The 17,191-nt window shown below is 41.0% G+C and overlaps 6 protein-coding genes and 1 long non-coding RNA gene across 7 annotated transcripts in view; 4 read left to right on the forward strand and 3 right to left on the reverse strand.

The window, feature by feature from the left end:
* Window positions 1-270: 270 nt before the first annotated feature.
* On the reverse strand, window positions 271-1,805 carry LOC108147079 (seminase-like). The gene is made up of 2 exons (XM_017273368.1): window positions 973-1,805; window positions 271-328 (listed from the first exon to the last, which is right to left on the reverse strand). The coding sequence occupies exons 1-2, from the start codon at window positions 1,803-1,805 to the stop codon at window positions 271-273; spliced, it is 891 nt and encodes a 296-aa protein (XP_017128857.1).
* An 826-nt stretch (window positions 1,806-2,631) lies between these two features.
* LOC108147236 (seminase-like) lies at window positions 2,632-3,783 on the forward strand. Its single transcript, XM_017273630.2, has one exon. It carries the CDS (start codon window positions 2,632-2,634, stop codon window positions 3,631-3,633), a length of 1,002 nt encoding a protein of 333 aa, XP_017129119.1. The 3' UTR covers window positions 3,634-3,783.
* A 580-nt stretch (window positions 3,784-4,363) lies between these two features.
* On the forward strand, window positions 4,364-5,530 carry LOC108147125 (seminase). Its single transcript, XM_017273417.2, has one exon. The coding sequence runs from the start codon at window positions 4,386-4,388 to the stop codon at window positions 5,253-5,255; it is 870 nt and encodes a 289-aa protein (XP_017128906.1). The 5' UTR covers window positions 4,364-4,385; the 3' UTR covers window positions 5,256-5,530.
* A 270-nt stretch (window positions 5,531-5,800) lies between these two features.
* On the forward strand, window positions 5,801-7,756 carry LOC108147193 (protein HGH1 homolog). Its single transcript, XM_017273547.2, has 5 exons — window positions 5,801-5,973; window positions 6,088-6,275; window positions 6,706-7,209; window positions 7,265-7,482; window positions 7,543-7,756. Exons 1-5 carry the CDS (start codon window positions 5,889-5,891, stop codon window positions 7,655-7,657), a joined length of 1,110 nt encoding a protein of 369 aa, XP_017129036.1. The 5' UTR covers window positions 5,801-5,888; the 3' UTR covers window positions 7,658-7,756.
* Window positions 7,757-8,841: 1,085 nt separating this feature from the next.
* LOC108147196 lies at window positions 8,842-9,923 on the reverse strand. The gene is made up of 2 exons (XM_017273550.2): window positions 9,411-9,923; window positions 8,842-9,339 (listed from the first exon to the last, which is right to left on the reverse strand). The coding sequence occupies exons 1-2, from the start codon at window positions 9,415-9,417 to the stop codon at window positions 8,900-8,902; spliced, it is 447 nt and encodes a 148-aa protein (XP_017129039.1). The 5' UTR covers window positions 9,418-9,923; the 3' UTR covers window positions 8,842-8,899.
* Window positions 9,458-17,191, forward strand: part of LOC108147197 — a 33,089-nt gene continuing 25,355 nt past the window's right edge. The window contains exons 1-3 of the long non-coding RNA XR_001774519.2: window positions 9,458-9,555; window positions 11,675-12,081; window positions 12,566-12,969. This is a non-coding gene — a long non-coding RNA (uncharacterized LOC108147197). The remainder of the gene's footprint in view (window positions 9,556-11,674; window positions 12,082-12,565; window positions 12,970-17,191) is intronic.
* Window positions 10,042-11,769, reverse strand: LOC108147195. Its single transcript, XM_017273549.2, has 4 exons — window positions 11,682-11,769; window positions 11,212-11,388; window positions 11,036-11,150; window positions 10,042-10,688 (listed from the first exon to the last, which is right to left on the reverse strand). The coding sequence occupies exons 1-4, from the start codon at window positions 11,752-11,754 to the stop codon at window positions 10,544-10,546; spliced, it is 510 nt and encodes a 169-aa protein (XP_017129038.1). The 5' UTR covers window positions 11,755-11,769; the 3' UTR covers window positions 10,042-10,543.

Raw genomic sequence — 17,191 nt, forward strand, 5'->3', positions numbered from 1 at the left:
ACATTAAAAGAATAATTTTTCCATGAAATTTTAAAGCTGGTATAAAAAATGCCATACACTTAAAACACGTTAAATATTGTTGATTCATTCTGAATTAACTTGCAGTCTTTTACACTGATTAGTTCAGCAAATATTTCATGAAAAATGGTTACTTTGAGAAGCATATTTCATTAATATGTTTATTTTAAAAACGCAATTCTAAAAACAATTTCGTTGATGAATTGCGTGAAGACACCCGGTCCCTGGGACATTAGTGTTCGTTGCCGTTGGTCAGAGACCACCACTATCGTAGCAGCACTTCATGCATATTGTCCACAGATTGTCGCATCTATGTGGTGGGAGACCCGGAACAACCGGTCTCCGTATTCGGCACCCGTATTCGACTCCGGACCTTCCCACCAACGCCTTTCCTTTTGGGGTACTTCGGGTAATGTGGTATTTGTGCAGCTTGCTCCACGATGGCAGGGCCACAATTCGAAAAATAACAGCGCCCAAAGCAACGTCTTTGCCATAGCTCTTTCATTTTGAACTAAGAGCTTTTTCCCAGTTTCCCAGTCCCCTTTCGCAGAGCGAGGAGAATCAATTCACCGCTTGCATCAGATATGCACCAGATATTCGATATATTCTTATTCCCAGTATTTGTTATTAGACTAGTATATACGACTTGTCAAGTATACCTAACTTTATAATTATAAGCAAGTATTGTCTACATATAGACATTAGAACGTGACAAACAAAAGCCGAAAAATCGAGTTCTTTGGTCTATAAAATAGTAGTAATACACTAGCTTACAAATTCAAATCGACGAAATCCTCCACAGATCAAACCTTGATTTTTCGGTACAAATGGACTGTGATATCAGTAAAAAAAAACATAAATTAGAATAGATAGATTTGTCTTCAATTATATTTCGCTTTAAATCATTTTCTCGCAATTAAAAGTGGTATTTTTTTGGAAATTCTCCTTTCATACCTTCTTATTAGAATCCTGCGTTTAAGTGCACCCGTATTAACGCCATTTTCTACATTCTCGATGAATCCTGCCACCTTGTTGATGTCCGTAAAGACGCCCGGATGTCCGGCGTTGCTGCAAAGTGGTCCTTGGGACACCACGCCGCAGAGTTCGATGCCGTAGGTCAGCGGGGCTCCGCCGTCGTAGAGGCACTTTCTGGAATCCTTCGGATTGGTCACGCAAATGGAGGAGCTCGAGAGCCGCGTGTCGGTGTTGGCCAGCCTCCTGCGGCACTCCTTGATGTCCTCGACGGGCACCAAGCCACTCTTCGTGTTTGTGTTCTGCGCTCCTACGTGCATGGAGTCAAAGCCCCACGCATACACCGTCACCCACATTCCGGGTCTGAAGGTGATGCTACACAGCTTTATGAACTCGGTCGTCCTGCCCTTGATGGGCATTTGCAGTCGGATGAGGGCGATGTCCATAAACAGCTTCTGTGGCTGGAACTCGTGGGGCGTGTAGACGGTGTCGATCAGTCCGTAGATGTTCTCCTCGGTGAAAGTGGGCTCGACACTCGTCCCCTCCAGATCGTAGCGATACGGGTGGATGCAGTTGGCCGACACAATCATCAACAGCGGAGAGTAGTAGGATGCACCGCAGATTATCGACTCCCTTGAATGCTGCACGTAGAAGAGCCAACCGCCAAAGTTGTTGCCCGTATTAAACTGAGGGCCTTTCCACCAGCGCCTGCTCTTCGGCGTCTTCTGTGTGATGTGGTACGGGTACACATGGCTCCACGACGGATGGGGCCATAGCTCCGAGACCAACAGCACCCAAACAATGATCTGCGACATCGCTCTTTCGTTTCGAACTAAAAGCCATATTGCTCTCCGGTCTGCCCGGCAAAGCGAGGAGAATTTGCTTGTCCGTGGCCTTTATGCTCTAATCTTATTTTCAACTTCTTATACTTAGTAGAAGTACAAAAAAATAAGTTATTTTTAGAAGTTTTTTATGGAAAACTGCTCAACTGATTTAACTACCAATATATTATCTTAAAGTACGTAAGCTTCATAAAGCATTTTTTGTAATTAAAAGTTAAGAATCATTTTATTAAAAAAATCTGCCAAGTATGTCAATCGACTAAGTTAAATGACATTAATAACTAGTATCTAATTAAATGATTTAAAAGATATGCATTTTTGACAAAATAGCTAACAACACAAATTTTTGGGTCGAATTTCCCTAAAATTAATGGTCCAAAACACTTAAATTTTTAAAAGTACTCTGTGAGAGAGTACAAGCGACGTCAATAGCCGATTCGATCCAGTCATATCTGTCTGGAATACTCTTTAAAAAAGATTGATGCAGCCTGAATCAACTTATTTTAAATGGTACAATAATATAAATATACCGGCTTGTCCATTTAACATAAAAAATTCAAATAAAACGTAAGTGCGACTGCGATCACCTAGGCATGAAATATAAGTTGAATTATTAACTTTTGAGGTCAATTTGGCGGTTAACCATCTCATCCAACAGAAATTAGTTTTAAGAAAGTGTAAATACAGACCAGCTTTAAACTCGATATGGATAGCAATGTTCCACACTGATGGGTTTAAAAATTTTCCACAGTTGACGGAGCTAAATGAATTTCAAGTGTCTCAACGCGTTCACTTCAATATGGGATTATCGAAGAGCTGGCTTTGGCTGTGCTTTCTACTTGGAGTCTGGACGCCGCAGGGCAATGGAAAGGTCTACCCGAGGGACATTTACAGAAGGACACCGAAATTTCGGAGAGCCTGGACGGGGGTGGAAGCGAATACGGGCAAGAACTTCGGGGGCTGGCTGCTGAGAATCCTGAACAGTAATGGGAACTTTGCCTGCGGAGGAGCCTACTATGCCCCTCTGCTCGTGATCACCTCGGCCAATTGCATATATCCGTATCGCAACAGCCTGGAGGGGGCCACGGTGGAGGGCACTGCGGTTTCGAAGTGCGATTCCGAGAATATCGCTGAGATCGATACTATCCAGTTTCCCGAGCGGTTCATATACCGCAAACTCTACATGGACGTGGCCGTTGTGCGGCTAAAGGAGCCTATCAAGGGCCGACTCACCGAGTTCATCAGGCTCTGCACCATCAAATTGCAGCCGACCATGCGAACGGTGGTTTTTGGTTGGGGCTTCGACAGCCTGGAAGTGCAGAAACCCTCTCCGGATCCCAGAAACTCATCGGTCACCATCATATCGTTGAAAGAGTGCCGTCAGAAGTTCGGCAAGAAATTGGCACTATCGAGCACCTCGGTATGCGTCAGACAGCCCAAGAATCCGCGGAACTGTCTCTACGACGGTGGCAGTCCCATGATCTACAAAAGGGAACTCTGCGGCGTCGTTTCCTTCGGCTCGCAGTGCCAAAACACCTCATATCCAGGCATGTTCACCAACATCATAAGGGTGGCACGTTTCATTAAGGAAACGGAGGAATCGATTGAGGCCGGCTATATCTTTAGGTCGCCCAGAGCCAAGAATAAATCCCCGGCAAGAATGTTAAGGGCCCCCAAAGTCAAGAAAAAAGTGCCTGTAAAGATCAGAACAGCTACTACCATAGCCGTTATAGATACAACAAAGCCAACTAACGTGGTAAAAACAACCACAATAGACCCATTGGAATCGATGGTTTGTTAATAAATTCCTATTACTTAAATATTGTCAACGATTTCCCTTAACATAGCTTAAAAGTAAAGGTTTTCTTGTCGCTTGTAACTAGCTACAAGTGGTTTACACTGGTAAAAAAGTTTAAGTAAGTCCAGGTAGTCCCCGAACAATTTAAACATGTTTCCTAGTGATTTTTATCCATTGCGGTTTTTAGATGTTTAAAATATCAAATATGTTTTCAATTTCACTTGACTATTTGCGAAATTGATTTTAAACCTGAAAATTTAACATTTAACTTAAATATAAGCCATATTAATATTCAACATAATGCATTTATATCAAAAAGGACCTATTTTAATATCATGATTTTATATTTAATTTATATATATTTACTTTCTTTTCCATTTTTTATCAGTGTACTTACCGCATTGTCCGTATTCACATATGTATGTAGATTTGGTCAATGCTTGTTATAAAAATTATTTGTTGTTAAATCATTTAACCAATTGAACTGACATATTAACATATTTGATTGCATTATTTTTGGTGGTTCATTATTTTGATAAGTCTTGTTTTTGCCGTTGAAAATACTTTACAAGTGTTGATCTCTATATTTAAAAGTAAAATAAAAAAAATTTAAATTATTCAAATAGGCAATTTCAAAACTCCCTGTAATTGCAATTACTTTTCTGATTGGGTGTGAAATTGTTTTCGTAATGCTGTTTCTTCGTTCCTTCCTCTAGTCAGTGGGCCTATACCACTTAGCAAACCCACTTGAAGTAATGCATTTTCTCCAGGATATCCTGTTATTACCGCTGATCCTGGCCAATGTCGGTTTTGGGGCTGCAAATAAGTGGGATTCAAGGGCCTCCTACTTGCATGCCCAACCGCCGGTGGCAACGTTGAACAGCAATGGCATGCGGATGACCGAGGGCGGCCAAGCTCGTTCCTGGGTGCTGAGGATCATGAATGGCAATGCGTTCGCCTGCGGAGCTTCCTACTTCAGTGCTCTGTACGCTGTGACCTCGGCCAACTGCCTGCACAGCCATAGGTCACAGCTGAAAGCTCTTAGTGTGGAGTTCCTCGATGGCCGACAGGACGTTGGGCAGGATTCCTTCGCCCTCATCCACACCGTTTTCGTGTCGAAGGAGTGGCGCTTTCCCGATACTTTTATGGATGTGGCGGTGGTCAAGTTGAGCAACCGCCTGCGTGGCAATCACGCCAAGTTCGTGAAGCTCTGCACCAAACCGCTGATACCCAACAACATCCTCTCTGTGGTGGCCTGTGGATCAGCTGAGAATGTGCGAACCGAGGAGATCACCGTGCTCAACCGAATGGACTGCGACTCGCAGTACGGCAGTTTTATCCTGGGCGAGACAGTCGCCTGTGCCAAGGAATTCAAGAGGACGGCGTCCTGCATGTTCAACCCCGGTTGTCCGGTCACATCCGGCGATCAGCTCTGTGGCATCGTAGCCTGGGGTCCTGCCTGCAAGACCCCGGGAATGCCAGGAATCTTCACCGATGTCCATCAAGTCCATCGCTTTATCCACAGGGCAATCAGTGGAAAGGGCAGGACCAGTAGGCACCGCAAGTCCGAGCAAGACTCAGCCGTCGTGCCCGATTGGCAATCTGGATTCTGGTTGAGTCGTTGAATCGCCATTTGGCCAATTTTTCTAAATTTGACACGCTGAGTGAGAAATGAATAACAAATCAAAAAACCTGACCATTGAATTGGTTACAATTGCTAAATTCAATTATTCGACGATCCTAACACAAGCCTTTAAAATTAATAGCTTGCTATACTTTTAAAGCTAAAAAAAAAAGATTTTGAATAACTTTTGAACGGAGCATCGGATCCAGGCAGTCTTTCGATGCGTTTTTATTTTCAACAAAAAAAGCTCAAATTAAAAAAAAATTTGGTATGTCACTTTCACCGACCTATTTTCCTAAAACCAATTAATTGCCATTTTCTAAAAAATTTGGGGAAATCTCCGAAAAACGTTTCGGCAAACATATGTTTGCTGGGTTAATTGAGAGCTCACTTTCAAAAGTTGATTTATACAGGCCAGGCAGCTCTTGTCTACCTATGGTTAGCGGAGACTTTCACCGCAGTTAGCGAATACTTGCTCCGTAAGGAAATCGGGTTTGAGATGGTAAAACATCGATATTACCGGTGATATCAATACATCGACAAACTTCGGTCACAGATGTTTCTCCACCTCTACCGCGCAAAAGGAAACAAATTCGCAGCATAATACGAAAAAATACAATTAAAGACAGCAAAAATGGACACTGTGAGGGAACTGGTTCAATTCATGCAGCCCAATCAACGACTGGACTTGAAGGCAGTGGCCTTAACTCATGTTTTAGGTGAGTTTTAACTATAACTAATTTTCCTTGGCTGCACGTGCGTTTGTTTTAGGCAATTGTGACGTCATGCGTTTGCACATTTTATTTATTTACTTTAAATTATCTATTTTTCAGGTTTAACTGGTAGTTCGGAGGGAAAATCGGCAATACTTTCGCTGGACGAAATGCTAATGGCCATATTTGGACTAACCTACGATGAAAATCAAACAGTGGCCAAAGATGCGGTTTTAAGTTTAATTAATTTAACGGCAGAGGAGGAGTCAGCGATTAAAGTTTTCCAACTGGCAAAACAAGTGCAGCCCGTGAGTATTAAATATATAAATATTATCAATAACCTAAGAAATTACTTCTCAATATTTGATTTCAATTTTATTTTGTCTTATAAAATGGAAGTCATGTTTATTCCAATTAACACAGCATTACTTTCTATTTTAAAGTTTCACTTTAATCTTTTGAATGGTATGTACTTTTAAAATTATTTTAAAATGAACGACTTCATACATTTTAGGATAATTTTTTTTATTTTTATAATCAATATGTTATACATTTTAGAAACTGCTTTAAAATGTAATATTTATTTGATAAATAAAGTCTAAAATAGGCTCCTTATATGTGTTTATTTTAATTTATTTAGTTGAAGGTTTTATTTTCCTGGTTGCCTGGCATGGTTGACTTTTACCTGGGAATGCTCATTTGTACTTATAATTTACTTTGTATTTAATGTTTCCCCAGACATTTGCTATCGTAGAGGTGGCCGCCAAGCAGATAACCGACGAGCAATCCGATCTGGCCGATCCCTGGAGCATGGTGCTGAGTAACTTAACGCGCGTGGAGTCGCTGGTTCACGAGATCCTGGGCACGCTGGAAAAAGACGAGCAGACACTGCCTCGACTGGCCAAGGCCTTCGCCCAATTGGACTACAATAAGAAGAAGGCGAAGCTCCACTATTTGGCGCCCATCTTCTGCAATCTGACCCAAGTGCAACGGGGCAGGGAGCTGTGCTGCCACAGGAAGTACCAGCTGCTGGAGAAGCTGCTGCCATTCGCCTCCTTCGAGGGCAGCGTGGTGCGCCGTGGCGGCACCATTGGCATCCTGAAGAACGTCTGCTTCGATGTGGTCTACCACGATGTGATCCTCGACGAACAGGGCAGTATACTGGTGGCCATTCTGCAGCCTCTCTGCGGACCAGAGGAGTTCAGCGACGAAGACAACGACCTGCTGCCCATCGAGCTGCAGGTGAGTTCGATCTTTTCTTAGTATTTGATTATCCTTAAGTGCTTGGCCTTTTTAGTACCTACCCGAAAGCAAGACGCGCGAAGAGGATCCAGATCTGCGAAAAATGCTGCTAGAGTGCCTGCTTCAATTATGCTCCACACGACGCAGCCGTGAGATTCTGCGTTCCAAGGGTGTCTACGAAATCCTGCGCGAGTACCACAAGTGGGAGGCCAAGGTGGCCAAGGACAGTGACTGTCTGCTGGCCTGCGAAAACGTGGTGGATATCCTGATCAAGTTTGTTACAAGATCTTTCTTTGAAGCAGCCAAGTACTTAGTTTCCTTTTTTGATTTCAGAAAAGAGGAGGAGATTGGTCTGGACAACTACAAGACCGAAGTTGAAGTGCCCTCTGAGCAGGCTGAAAAATTCGTGCAAGAAGATGCCGCCTATGTGAAGACCTTGCTGGATTAAACCAAAACACCCCTTGTGTTTGTAAATATGTGTAGTGTTAGTTAAACTCATAGATGATATCGAACTTTCAATATATTTATGCAGTTTTTTATTCAGAAATGCTGATAGTTTAGTTGGTAATGCTTACGTTGCCCAAAAATATTGTTATAGAAAAATTTTTCTGCACGCATTCAAATGCAACAGAAACAATTTCGATTTTCAATTCAATTTGATTAGTTCAAGAAGCGCAGTTTATCTAGTTTATCTAAATATCGTTAATCCATCTCGCTGCCGCCTCAATTGTATATGTATAAAGTTCTCCTTAAGTGCTAGATACATTTGCTTTCAAAAATGTTTGGCAATTGCCTTGCCATGAAACGTTTAATGTACTCTTGTGATATTTTTACAAACTTTGCTTGGTCGTTCATTGTGTGTGAAACAGGTGAAGAATTCGATAGCTCCCTTCGAGCCTTAATAGCCAATATGGTGCGTATTGTGTTTGCGTTTAAGTTTCTAGCTTTTGATTAGTTTGCGTTTAGTTGCGTGGCAAGCAAGCGACTTCAGCTGAGAGAAAAATGCGAATTATTTGGTTTTTATGTGTTTCCTGCCTGCTCTCGATAAAAACCGTTGCGTTCTATCAAAACTTGTCCACTTGCTTATACATAGTTGTGGATTTTTCATTGAGGAAACCATTACAAGCTCGCTTACTCCGAAAACATGAATATTAAACACTAAAAACAAACAATTTCAACTGAAAATCGAACGAGTAGTTCGTTTTGCCTTTATGAATTTCTATTGCCATGGATTCATTTCCTTGCATTTAGTATTGGTTTAGTTTGGTCCTATTGGTTCTCCGTATTTATATGAAAATTTAGTTAGACTTTACAATTAACTTTTTAAACTACTTGTAATTTAGAGACATTCGACATTATTTAGTTTTGTTAACTCATAACTTTTTCCTGCAAAGGGCGAAAACTGCGAACTCAAGTGGGAAGTCTTTCCACAAATTTGTAAGAGAGATTAATGTAGTTGTAGTATTTGTACCCCAAATATACATTTATAAGTTAATTAACCCATTTTATTTTTGACAAGCTTTTAACTCTGTCGATCATAATTTCAGAGGCATTGCAGTAATGATTAAAAATAACTACTACTGAGATAAGAAACTTTTATGACCCACAAGCAACAGATTAGAATCGCAAAACTTATACAAAAAGAGTGAAATTTATTTGTGATTAACAACTGAAACTGGCACTGGAGCACCTATCTCGCCTCCATGCGACGCGACAGAACCTCGTAGCCGAAGAGCTTCACCTCCTCGGAGTCGTAGGGAATGTACAGGCAGCCGTGGGACGGATGCACCTTGCCCACGGTCAAACTGCCGGCATGATAGCCCCTTCCGGCGTACAGAGTCTCCCCGTCGACGTTCTGGCCCACCTTGACGGCTCCGGGCGGCACCTCGCCGTTCTCCGCCGGCAGCCACTCGTAGTTGGACCCACTGAGCACCTCGTAGTTCTCCAGCTCCACCTCCTGGTTGGCATAGGCCACATAGGCCTTTCCCTTGTTGGGAATAATCTTGGCCGGCAGCATGTCGTTGCAGTAGAAAGCCCGCCCGATGAAGATGGTATCGCCATCGGAGTCGTGGCCAGCAACTACGGCTGCCTGGGGGATTGCGCCGTGGCTGAAGTGAAGCCAATTGTGACCTGCAAGGCATCGAAATTGTCCCACTTAATCGGAGGATTCAATCGGAGAAGAGGAGTGCGCCTGTGCTTACCGTCCATTTCGATTGAGCTGCTCAAATGTACTAAACAATTCTAATCGAAGACGGTATTTCTTGGCCACTGCAAGGTGATACCTTATCACACCCATCCGGGTGTGATAACCAATCTTTTGGGTGATTCAACCGAACCAGACTGGCGGTAAGTGTTAGTAGTTGGGCGTTTATATTCAAAAGTCTATATAGCAACGAACTGTGTCATTTATGACCGACATTTATGGCCTGATTTAAGACTTAGGCAGTTTGGAAAAATGTAGGCAATTTTTAGAAATTAAAATTAGCGTTCACAAAATAGTTTATCCATTTCCACGAAGAACGAGTAATCGAAACCGCGTTAAATCAAAATATAAGTGCATAAACAAAGCCTATTAAATTAAACATTACATTAATGACGTTTTTAATTTACATTCAATTAAGTGTTTAGAAAAAATAATCATTAATTGGTTTTTTGCTCACAATTATGTTCCTTTCACTTTACAGTTCGCAGTTTTCATTGCTAATTTAACCCACTAATTCATTCACACATAATTATTATTAATTTGCCCAAAATTCAGCATCCTCTAACAAATAGTCAAATTGTTTTTGTATATGTACAATAATCGTCTAGAGAGGTAAAAAATACTAATGGTAAGGTAAAACATATCGTTTATAAATTGTAAACCATTCCTGCCTTCCATTAATCATAGTTTTTCCGTAGAAACTTAGCAGCGACAGCATTTAAAGTCTAGATTCCTTCCTTAGAAGATAATTGCAATTAGAATATTAATTTAGGTTGCACTGTTTCCGTTGATTTTCGACTCTCGAATGCTTAGCATCTAAATAGTTTCCGTTTGTGTTCATCAATTATTGTTTGATAGTTGTTAAGTATTCGCTTATAAATCACATAATTGCTTGATGAATTCCATAATGTTTTTATGTGTGTGAGAGAGTGTGTTGCTGAGCGTGTCCTTGCTGCAGCTGCTCGAGTGCTTTTACATTTGGGTGCGATCCTAGACACAGAGAGAGATTCGAAGGAAAAGAAATGGATTTCCAAGCGCAGCGAAGTCGCTTTAAATGTCTTCTTCGCTGCCCCACGGTATTTCCGCCTCGGGCTCCTGTTCCGGATACTAAAGTTACTGGTAACGATGCTGCTACCTCGTGGCAGCGATTAGGAGCACCACCAGGCTAAGCAGGTGCCTCATCAGCTCCTCCAGGTCGGCAGGATTCGCTCCCTGTCTCCTGGCCGAGTTGCAGGCATCCGCGTCGCTACAGCTCTGCAGACAGCCGTGCACGTAACTGCAAAGGTGGGCCAAGAAAATATATTAGATTATGCTGAACTAAGGCTGACACAGAAAAAAACAAGCAAATAAGGCACTGAAAATATACAAATAGCATTTTTAATGATAGTTCCTTGAAAAATGTTACTTTAAAATTATTGAAATCAAAACTAAATACGTAATTATAACTAACACAATTTTGTATTGCCTGTTTTAAAAATAATATTTTCTTAGACGGGTATTAGAATTAAATTTTCTTTTTTAGAAACATTTTTGCTTTATTTCATTTATTAACTATTACTTTAAGTATAGACTTTTATTTGAGAAAAGCTTCTTAGCTTCTCTTCACCAAAAGTCAAAACTTACTCGCCATCGTAGTAGAACTTTCCGCAGTGCGACATTCGGATGATCTCGGTATCGGTGGTCAGGGTTCCGCTGTCCAGGGCACAGCCCCTCACCGTTATCGTCTTCCCGGTTTCGTCTTGAAATATGAAAACGAAAAATACTAGAATCAAGGCTATCGATCAGGTCAGGTAACTTACCGTAGTAGCCGGAGATCTTGATGCAAGCGGTAGCCGGAAATAGGCCGTCACGCCCCTTCCGGCCGCCCATGCAGGGCGACTCCAAAATGGCCGTGGAGTAGTTATTGTGGAACGGATCGTCGCAGGCTTTGTTGGCTCCATTGAAGGATACGCATTTGAAACAGTCTATGCAGTAGCCTAAAAAAGTAATTGAAATCAAGGATGAGTGCTTTAATAAAACAAATTCTCAAAATTATATATTTCCCAAAGAAAGTTATTCCACTTTTCCATTTTTATAAGAAGCTCGAAAACTTTTTAGAAAAGGCATAACATTTGTTTTATTTAAAACTATTAAAATTATTCTTAGGTTAGGTTTACTTATTTATATATAAATTAATGAATTTAATTTTAATTTATTTCAAATTATACCTTAACCAAAATTATAACAGCAACCAATTAATTTTTATTGACTTTTCCTGAATAGCACTCACCAGTTCGAATGAAAAGGCCAAGCAGCAGGGCCAAAAGGGCGGCGGTTTCCATAATTGAACTGGACACGGCCATTTCTCGAGCCAACAGCACTCACACAGGATTCACAAGACTCACAGGTTGACCAATTGCGGCCATTCCTCGGAATTCATTTATACTTCGGCTTCTGTAAAAGGGAGGAGTATCCAAAAGGGATTAAAATTAACAAGCGAATTGAAGGCTCTTAAAAACTTTTTCGATTTTCCGCTGAAATCTCCAGCTCAGCCCTCGAGAGCTAATAAAAAAGTTGAAATGAAACGAGGAGTATAAACGCAGGCAATGGTCATAAAAATTATTATCCACAATCCGCAGAAATGCAATTTTTTGTTCGAGGAAAGGACAGGAAGACAAGAAAAATTAAAGGTAATAAATTGCACAACGCATTTTTGACACAATACCGCCCCCCTGTGTGCTCTTTTTTTTCAGTTCCATATTTTTATTGCCGAAGTGTAAATAATTGCTTTTCAGTCGATTTTCGTGTCGAGTGCTGGCCATGTGGTCCCCCACCGTATTTTTACTCCCCCAACATTTTGTTGCCTGTTTGTTGCTGGCACTTTTAATGGCCACTTCGATCGCCCAAGGTGTTGTTGGGTCAACTTTTGGACCAGTGTTTTTCTTGGGTTTTTTGTTCTATTTCGGGGTCTCTCGAATTATGACAAATGATTCTGACTTACGGGCTGAAACTGTAGCTAAGCCCGAGAAACACAATTTATGGGGCCATAAGCGTGTGGCTTAAAGCGATTTTGGGCGTGTCCCATTGGGGGTTTAAAGTGTACAAAGTGGGCAAGTCAAAACAGAATACCCTGCAAGCTTTTTCAATAATTTAATATATTTTTCTCTTTTACAGGCCATCCATTCAGGCGAATCTGTCATCGTGACAGATAAATATTATCATGGCCTGGCTCGTGGCTCTGGTCAGACCAAACAGATATAGTCATCTATCAGCCGACGCTTGGGGTTCAGAGGTCATGTCTGTGGATCAATATTTATTGCAAATTATGCCCCGACCACACACTTTTCGTGTGGGCCACGGGGCGTATGTGCAACACTCTGGGTAGCCGCAAGTGCTGTGCATTAATTATGCGATTTTGAGTGTTCAGGAATGTGTGTGCGTCTGTGGGTGTTTGATTTGCGGTCGAACCAGTCGAACTCCTGTCGCTCAGATGTACTCGGCTAATGTAATTAAGCTTCTGATTAAAATGCCTGGAATTACCTACCAGAGAAAAGCACATTGCAAGAGGGCACAATAAGGTAAGTAACTGAGCTAATAAAGTTCACCCGAGCGTAGATGGAGGTGAAGAAATTTATAATTAAATCCGAAGAGTTCCAATCGGCGTCGAGTCTACTGCCAGAGCTATAATTGTGTGGCGCATTTTCATATATTTGCAAATTAGCTACTAAGCAGTCGAACGAGCTGCCAAACACATTTTGCCATCCACCAACCGATTTCCCTCTGGCTGGCAGCCAAGTTGTCCGGAAACGGCATTGTGTGCCAGTGTTGACGGAAACGGATGCTGCTCCCCCAAACCACCTTCTCCTGCCTGTATCCTCCGCTCCTTGTCTTGGCCAAATGAAGTTTACCTTTTGTTCATTGTGTTTGCCAGCTTTCAATATGCATCACTATCCTCTCGGTTGGTGTCCCATAAATACTACTACACAGAGAGAAAATATTTTTCAGATATATGCGTTTTTGAATTTTATCATTTACAGAAGTTTTTTACACATCATTAGGTTTTCCTTTTTTTATTTAAACTAATATTCTTATAAACTACAGTATGCATCTAAAACTATTTTTGTCTTAGAAAATTTATAAGCTCGAAAAATAGACTTTAATCCTTAAATATTTATAAAAATGAACATATTTGATATAAAAATATGAAAACTCTGCGGGGACTATAAAATACTAATTTTGTAACATAAATTTATGAGGAAAAAAATATGAGCTATTTATTTCTGTTTATACTTCATAAATTTATAATTTGGTACAATTTTAATTGAATACAAAAGGCTAGACAATCTTGATTTCATTTATTGTTTTCTGTGCAGACAGAGCCAGGAGTCGAAGTGGCCATTGTGCCCTTTTAACGATCATCGGTTTGTGGACAGAGTTCGGAGCAGGAGCAGCCTTTGTGGCCTGTGCTTCTTGGTCGTACTTACTTAATTTTGTCGCTGCGACTGGGCCGCAATCGAATCAGCCACGAAGGCAGCCAAGCGGACAGCCCGTAGACTTCCGGTGCCAGCTGCTGCCACAAAACTTTTATGACACTGCCAAAGGCAGCCAATGAAGAGCTATGCGCGAGCAATTAAAAGCCTTCAACGTAGCTATTCTTCTCGGTTCCTACCAGGGACATTAAATTAGTCTGCCCGGCGAAATTGAAAGCTCCCCAACTCGGATTGCCGGAATTTTTAATAAAGTTTGTGCAAGCTAATCGCGTATTCATGGACCCAACTTGGCCCGTGGCGAACATTAAAAATGAAAAATGAAGGGAAAGTTATCCCCGAATCTTCTCCCTTGACAAAGTAGCCCGCTCAATTGTAGGCCATTAATTTCATAATCTGCCTGTAAATGGCAACCCAGGGCCAAGTGGTGTGGGTGTGCCTCATTAGGCCCTGGGTCAGCTTTGATTGAGCGACGAACACCTAGGGGCGAACATTGGAGTGGACAGAAAGCTGCCTCAACACGTAGGGCTCTGCATTTGGGTATGGTCCATTTTTTGTCTCTACTCGAAGTGATTTATTATTATTTCGTCTTTGACTTAGAGTTTCGCATTTGCGATTAGGCCATAATCAATTGATGGCCCTACACATTCCGCCAGCTGAAACTGATGAGGGTGCGAAATTTATGCAGGTTTTGTTTGCCTTTCAGTGTTTTAACATTTTACAGATAATGTCATATCTTGGCTAAAATTGAAATCGTCTGTCATATTTTTGTCTACACAAACGGTTAAATATTGTCACGACCTATTTTATACATTTTCTGTTTCGTAACAAACCAACTAATTATACTTAACAATGTTTTAAAAAATATAACAAATATTTGTGTTTCAAAGAATCGTTGTCTCAATGATAAATAAATATTTATAGCAATCCACAAATCTTACCTAGACAAAAAAAAGATATTAGCTGCAAAGAGTACAACTTTTCAAATGAACATATCCGCTATCATGTGAGCCCAAAATTTTCATTTCTCTAGGATAGACTTTGTGTTGCAGTTGCATACTTTACGGGTCCCACTGACCCCAAACCCACACACACGCTCGTCTAAAAGGTGGCTTACCTTTAATTTGCTTGCACCTGGTTCCCTCGTGGGAGAAATTAATTTCACGCATATGAGACTACACACACACATGCACACATGAACTTGCACACTCACACTCGCACTCACGCACACAAAGTCTCATTTGAGTTGAATTTGCATAACTGCAGCGTTAGTGCAATTTTCGCGCGAATGGAAAACTGCGAATTGCATTTACAATTTGCAAACGCAGTTAGATGAAATTGTATAGTTCCACTGAATGTCGTACCCATAACTATAAGGCTTTAAAAATTGTATATACCTTGGGCGCAAAAAATAAAATCAAATAGCTGTCATGAAACGCATTGTTTGTTAACGCGAATTTTCAACAATCAAGAGGGAAAACTCAACAGAGGGCTACTTCCCTTGGAAATTGTATTAAAATTTGTCCACTTGTTTACATTTTGTCGTTGTTGACTTCATAATGGCCATGCCCTAAAACTACTCAGCATGCAAATTGAAACAATTAAGAGGGCAAATATTTGTTAGCGCTGACCAAGACAATGGTAGCATTTAAGTTTTATGCAGCTGGTAACTCATAATTTCAGGGAACGTGCCTTCAAGGCCAATTAACTCCCAACGACCTCAGCTATTTATGGCCCAAACTCTCTTCGGAACAACCTTTTAACAAAGCAGCTGAAATGTCCGGGCAACACGCAAAGCGATGGGAAATTGGTCACCGGAATGAAGGTCGATTTATGTCCGGGTCAGGAAGAGCTTACGATGATATGGGTCCCACATGCGTGACAGAAAGTTTCGGTATTGGCCAGTGCTGAGACATTTGTAGTAGGGCTTATTGCCATGCTTACCGTCGGATAAGTGTTTAAGCATTTTTTTGTTTTAAGCCTTTCAACCAATGAAATGTTGGCTGGCCGAGCCAATTTAAAAATTTGTTTGCCGCAGTTCGGTGAAATAAATCCTGTAATCCTTATATACGTCAGCATGAGCATCACATATGCAAAATGCATGCCGCCAGGAAGTCTGAATGTGAAACCACAAGAGCGAATCGAATAAATTTCCTAGGGGATAGCACCAATCAACTATATCAATATTTTGTTTGACAACAACGAGTTTTATTTGCCGATTGGTTGGTTAAATCAAGATAGAGCTGAAAATAACCTAGATTACCTTTTTACATTAATAGGTAAAGTGATTGTGGAATTCATTTTTATAAATTTTGTTTTAAATACAATAAATGCAATCTTTAGGACGCAGCTAAAAATTACAACAACTGTGGTTTCTTGCATTTAATCACGAATTGGCACAGTTTTTAGCTTTTTTAGCCTCCAAGTTGAGGCCGATGGCCACTTTAATAGAATGCCTCGAGATAAGAGGAAAAGGCCTCAGACTGCATTCAAGTGGTTTTCTCGGATGCAAAATAGCTGGGCTGGATGCTAATACTATGCACACCTCCTCTTTTGTGTTTTCCCAGGCAAATCGTGAACGCGATGGTGTCGTGCCACCTTCAAAGTCGTTGACATCGATTTCAGGAATATATATGTATAGTGGTAGTGAAATGTGTGTGTCTATGCAGTGTTCAATGACTCTCGACCGCAATTGGTTGAGCAGCCAACACCGAAGTTCTTCTGTATCCCCTGTCATCCGACACTTTTTTGTTGGCCCTTCAATGATTCCGATGCTCACACGCTCCACTGGTCAAAGGGAGCAGTCAACAGGTGCAAATCCCATTCAGTCGATTGAGGTTGCTGGAAAGCCATTTCTGGTGACCTTTTCGCAGTTAATTGTTGGGTTAAATGTGCTTTGCCGGCTGACAGCGAGCTTGCTTTAGGAATTGTTTAAATATGGTGGCTAAAATACTCAACCAAAGAACTTATTATTCTAATATTAGTTTTGAATATTTCTTTTTTAAGCCCCCCTTTCCATATACGAATTTTCTTAGTCCCTTCAAGCTCGAAACAAATAGCGGAAACACAGAAAATACCACGATTCGGAATTTAACAAGTTACCAGGCAATCTAAATTTTTAAGCAATTCCATGAATAACAAAATAGCAATCAACATATTGTGCAAAGTATTCTATCTGTACCTTGTGCTCTTCGTTTTTGCTGAAAACTTGTGCTTAAGAAACTCAATTTAAAGTTGGGTGTGTGTTTGTACTGGCATGACTGAATGACATATTGAATAACTGAGTGAGCTGTCTCACGAAGCCCGACGAAAG

The sequence above is a fragment of the Drosophila elegans genome, unplaced genomic scaffold (assembly GCF_018152505.1).
Source record: "Drosophila elegans isolate 14027-0461.03 unplaced genomic scaffold, ASM1815250v1 contig_476, whole genome shotgun sequence".
In the NCBI taxonomy this organism is placed as follows: domain Eukaryota; kingdom Metazoa; phylum Arthropoda; class Insecta; order Diptera; family Drosophilidae; genus Drosophila; species Drosophila elegans.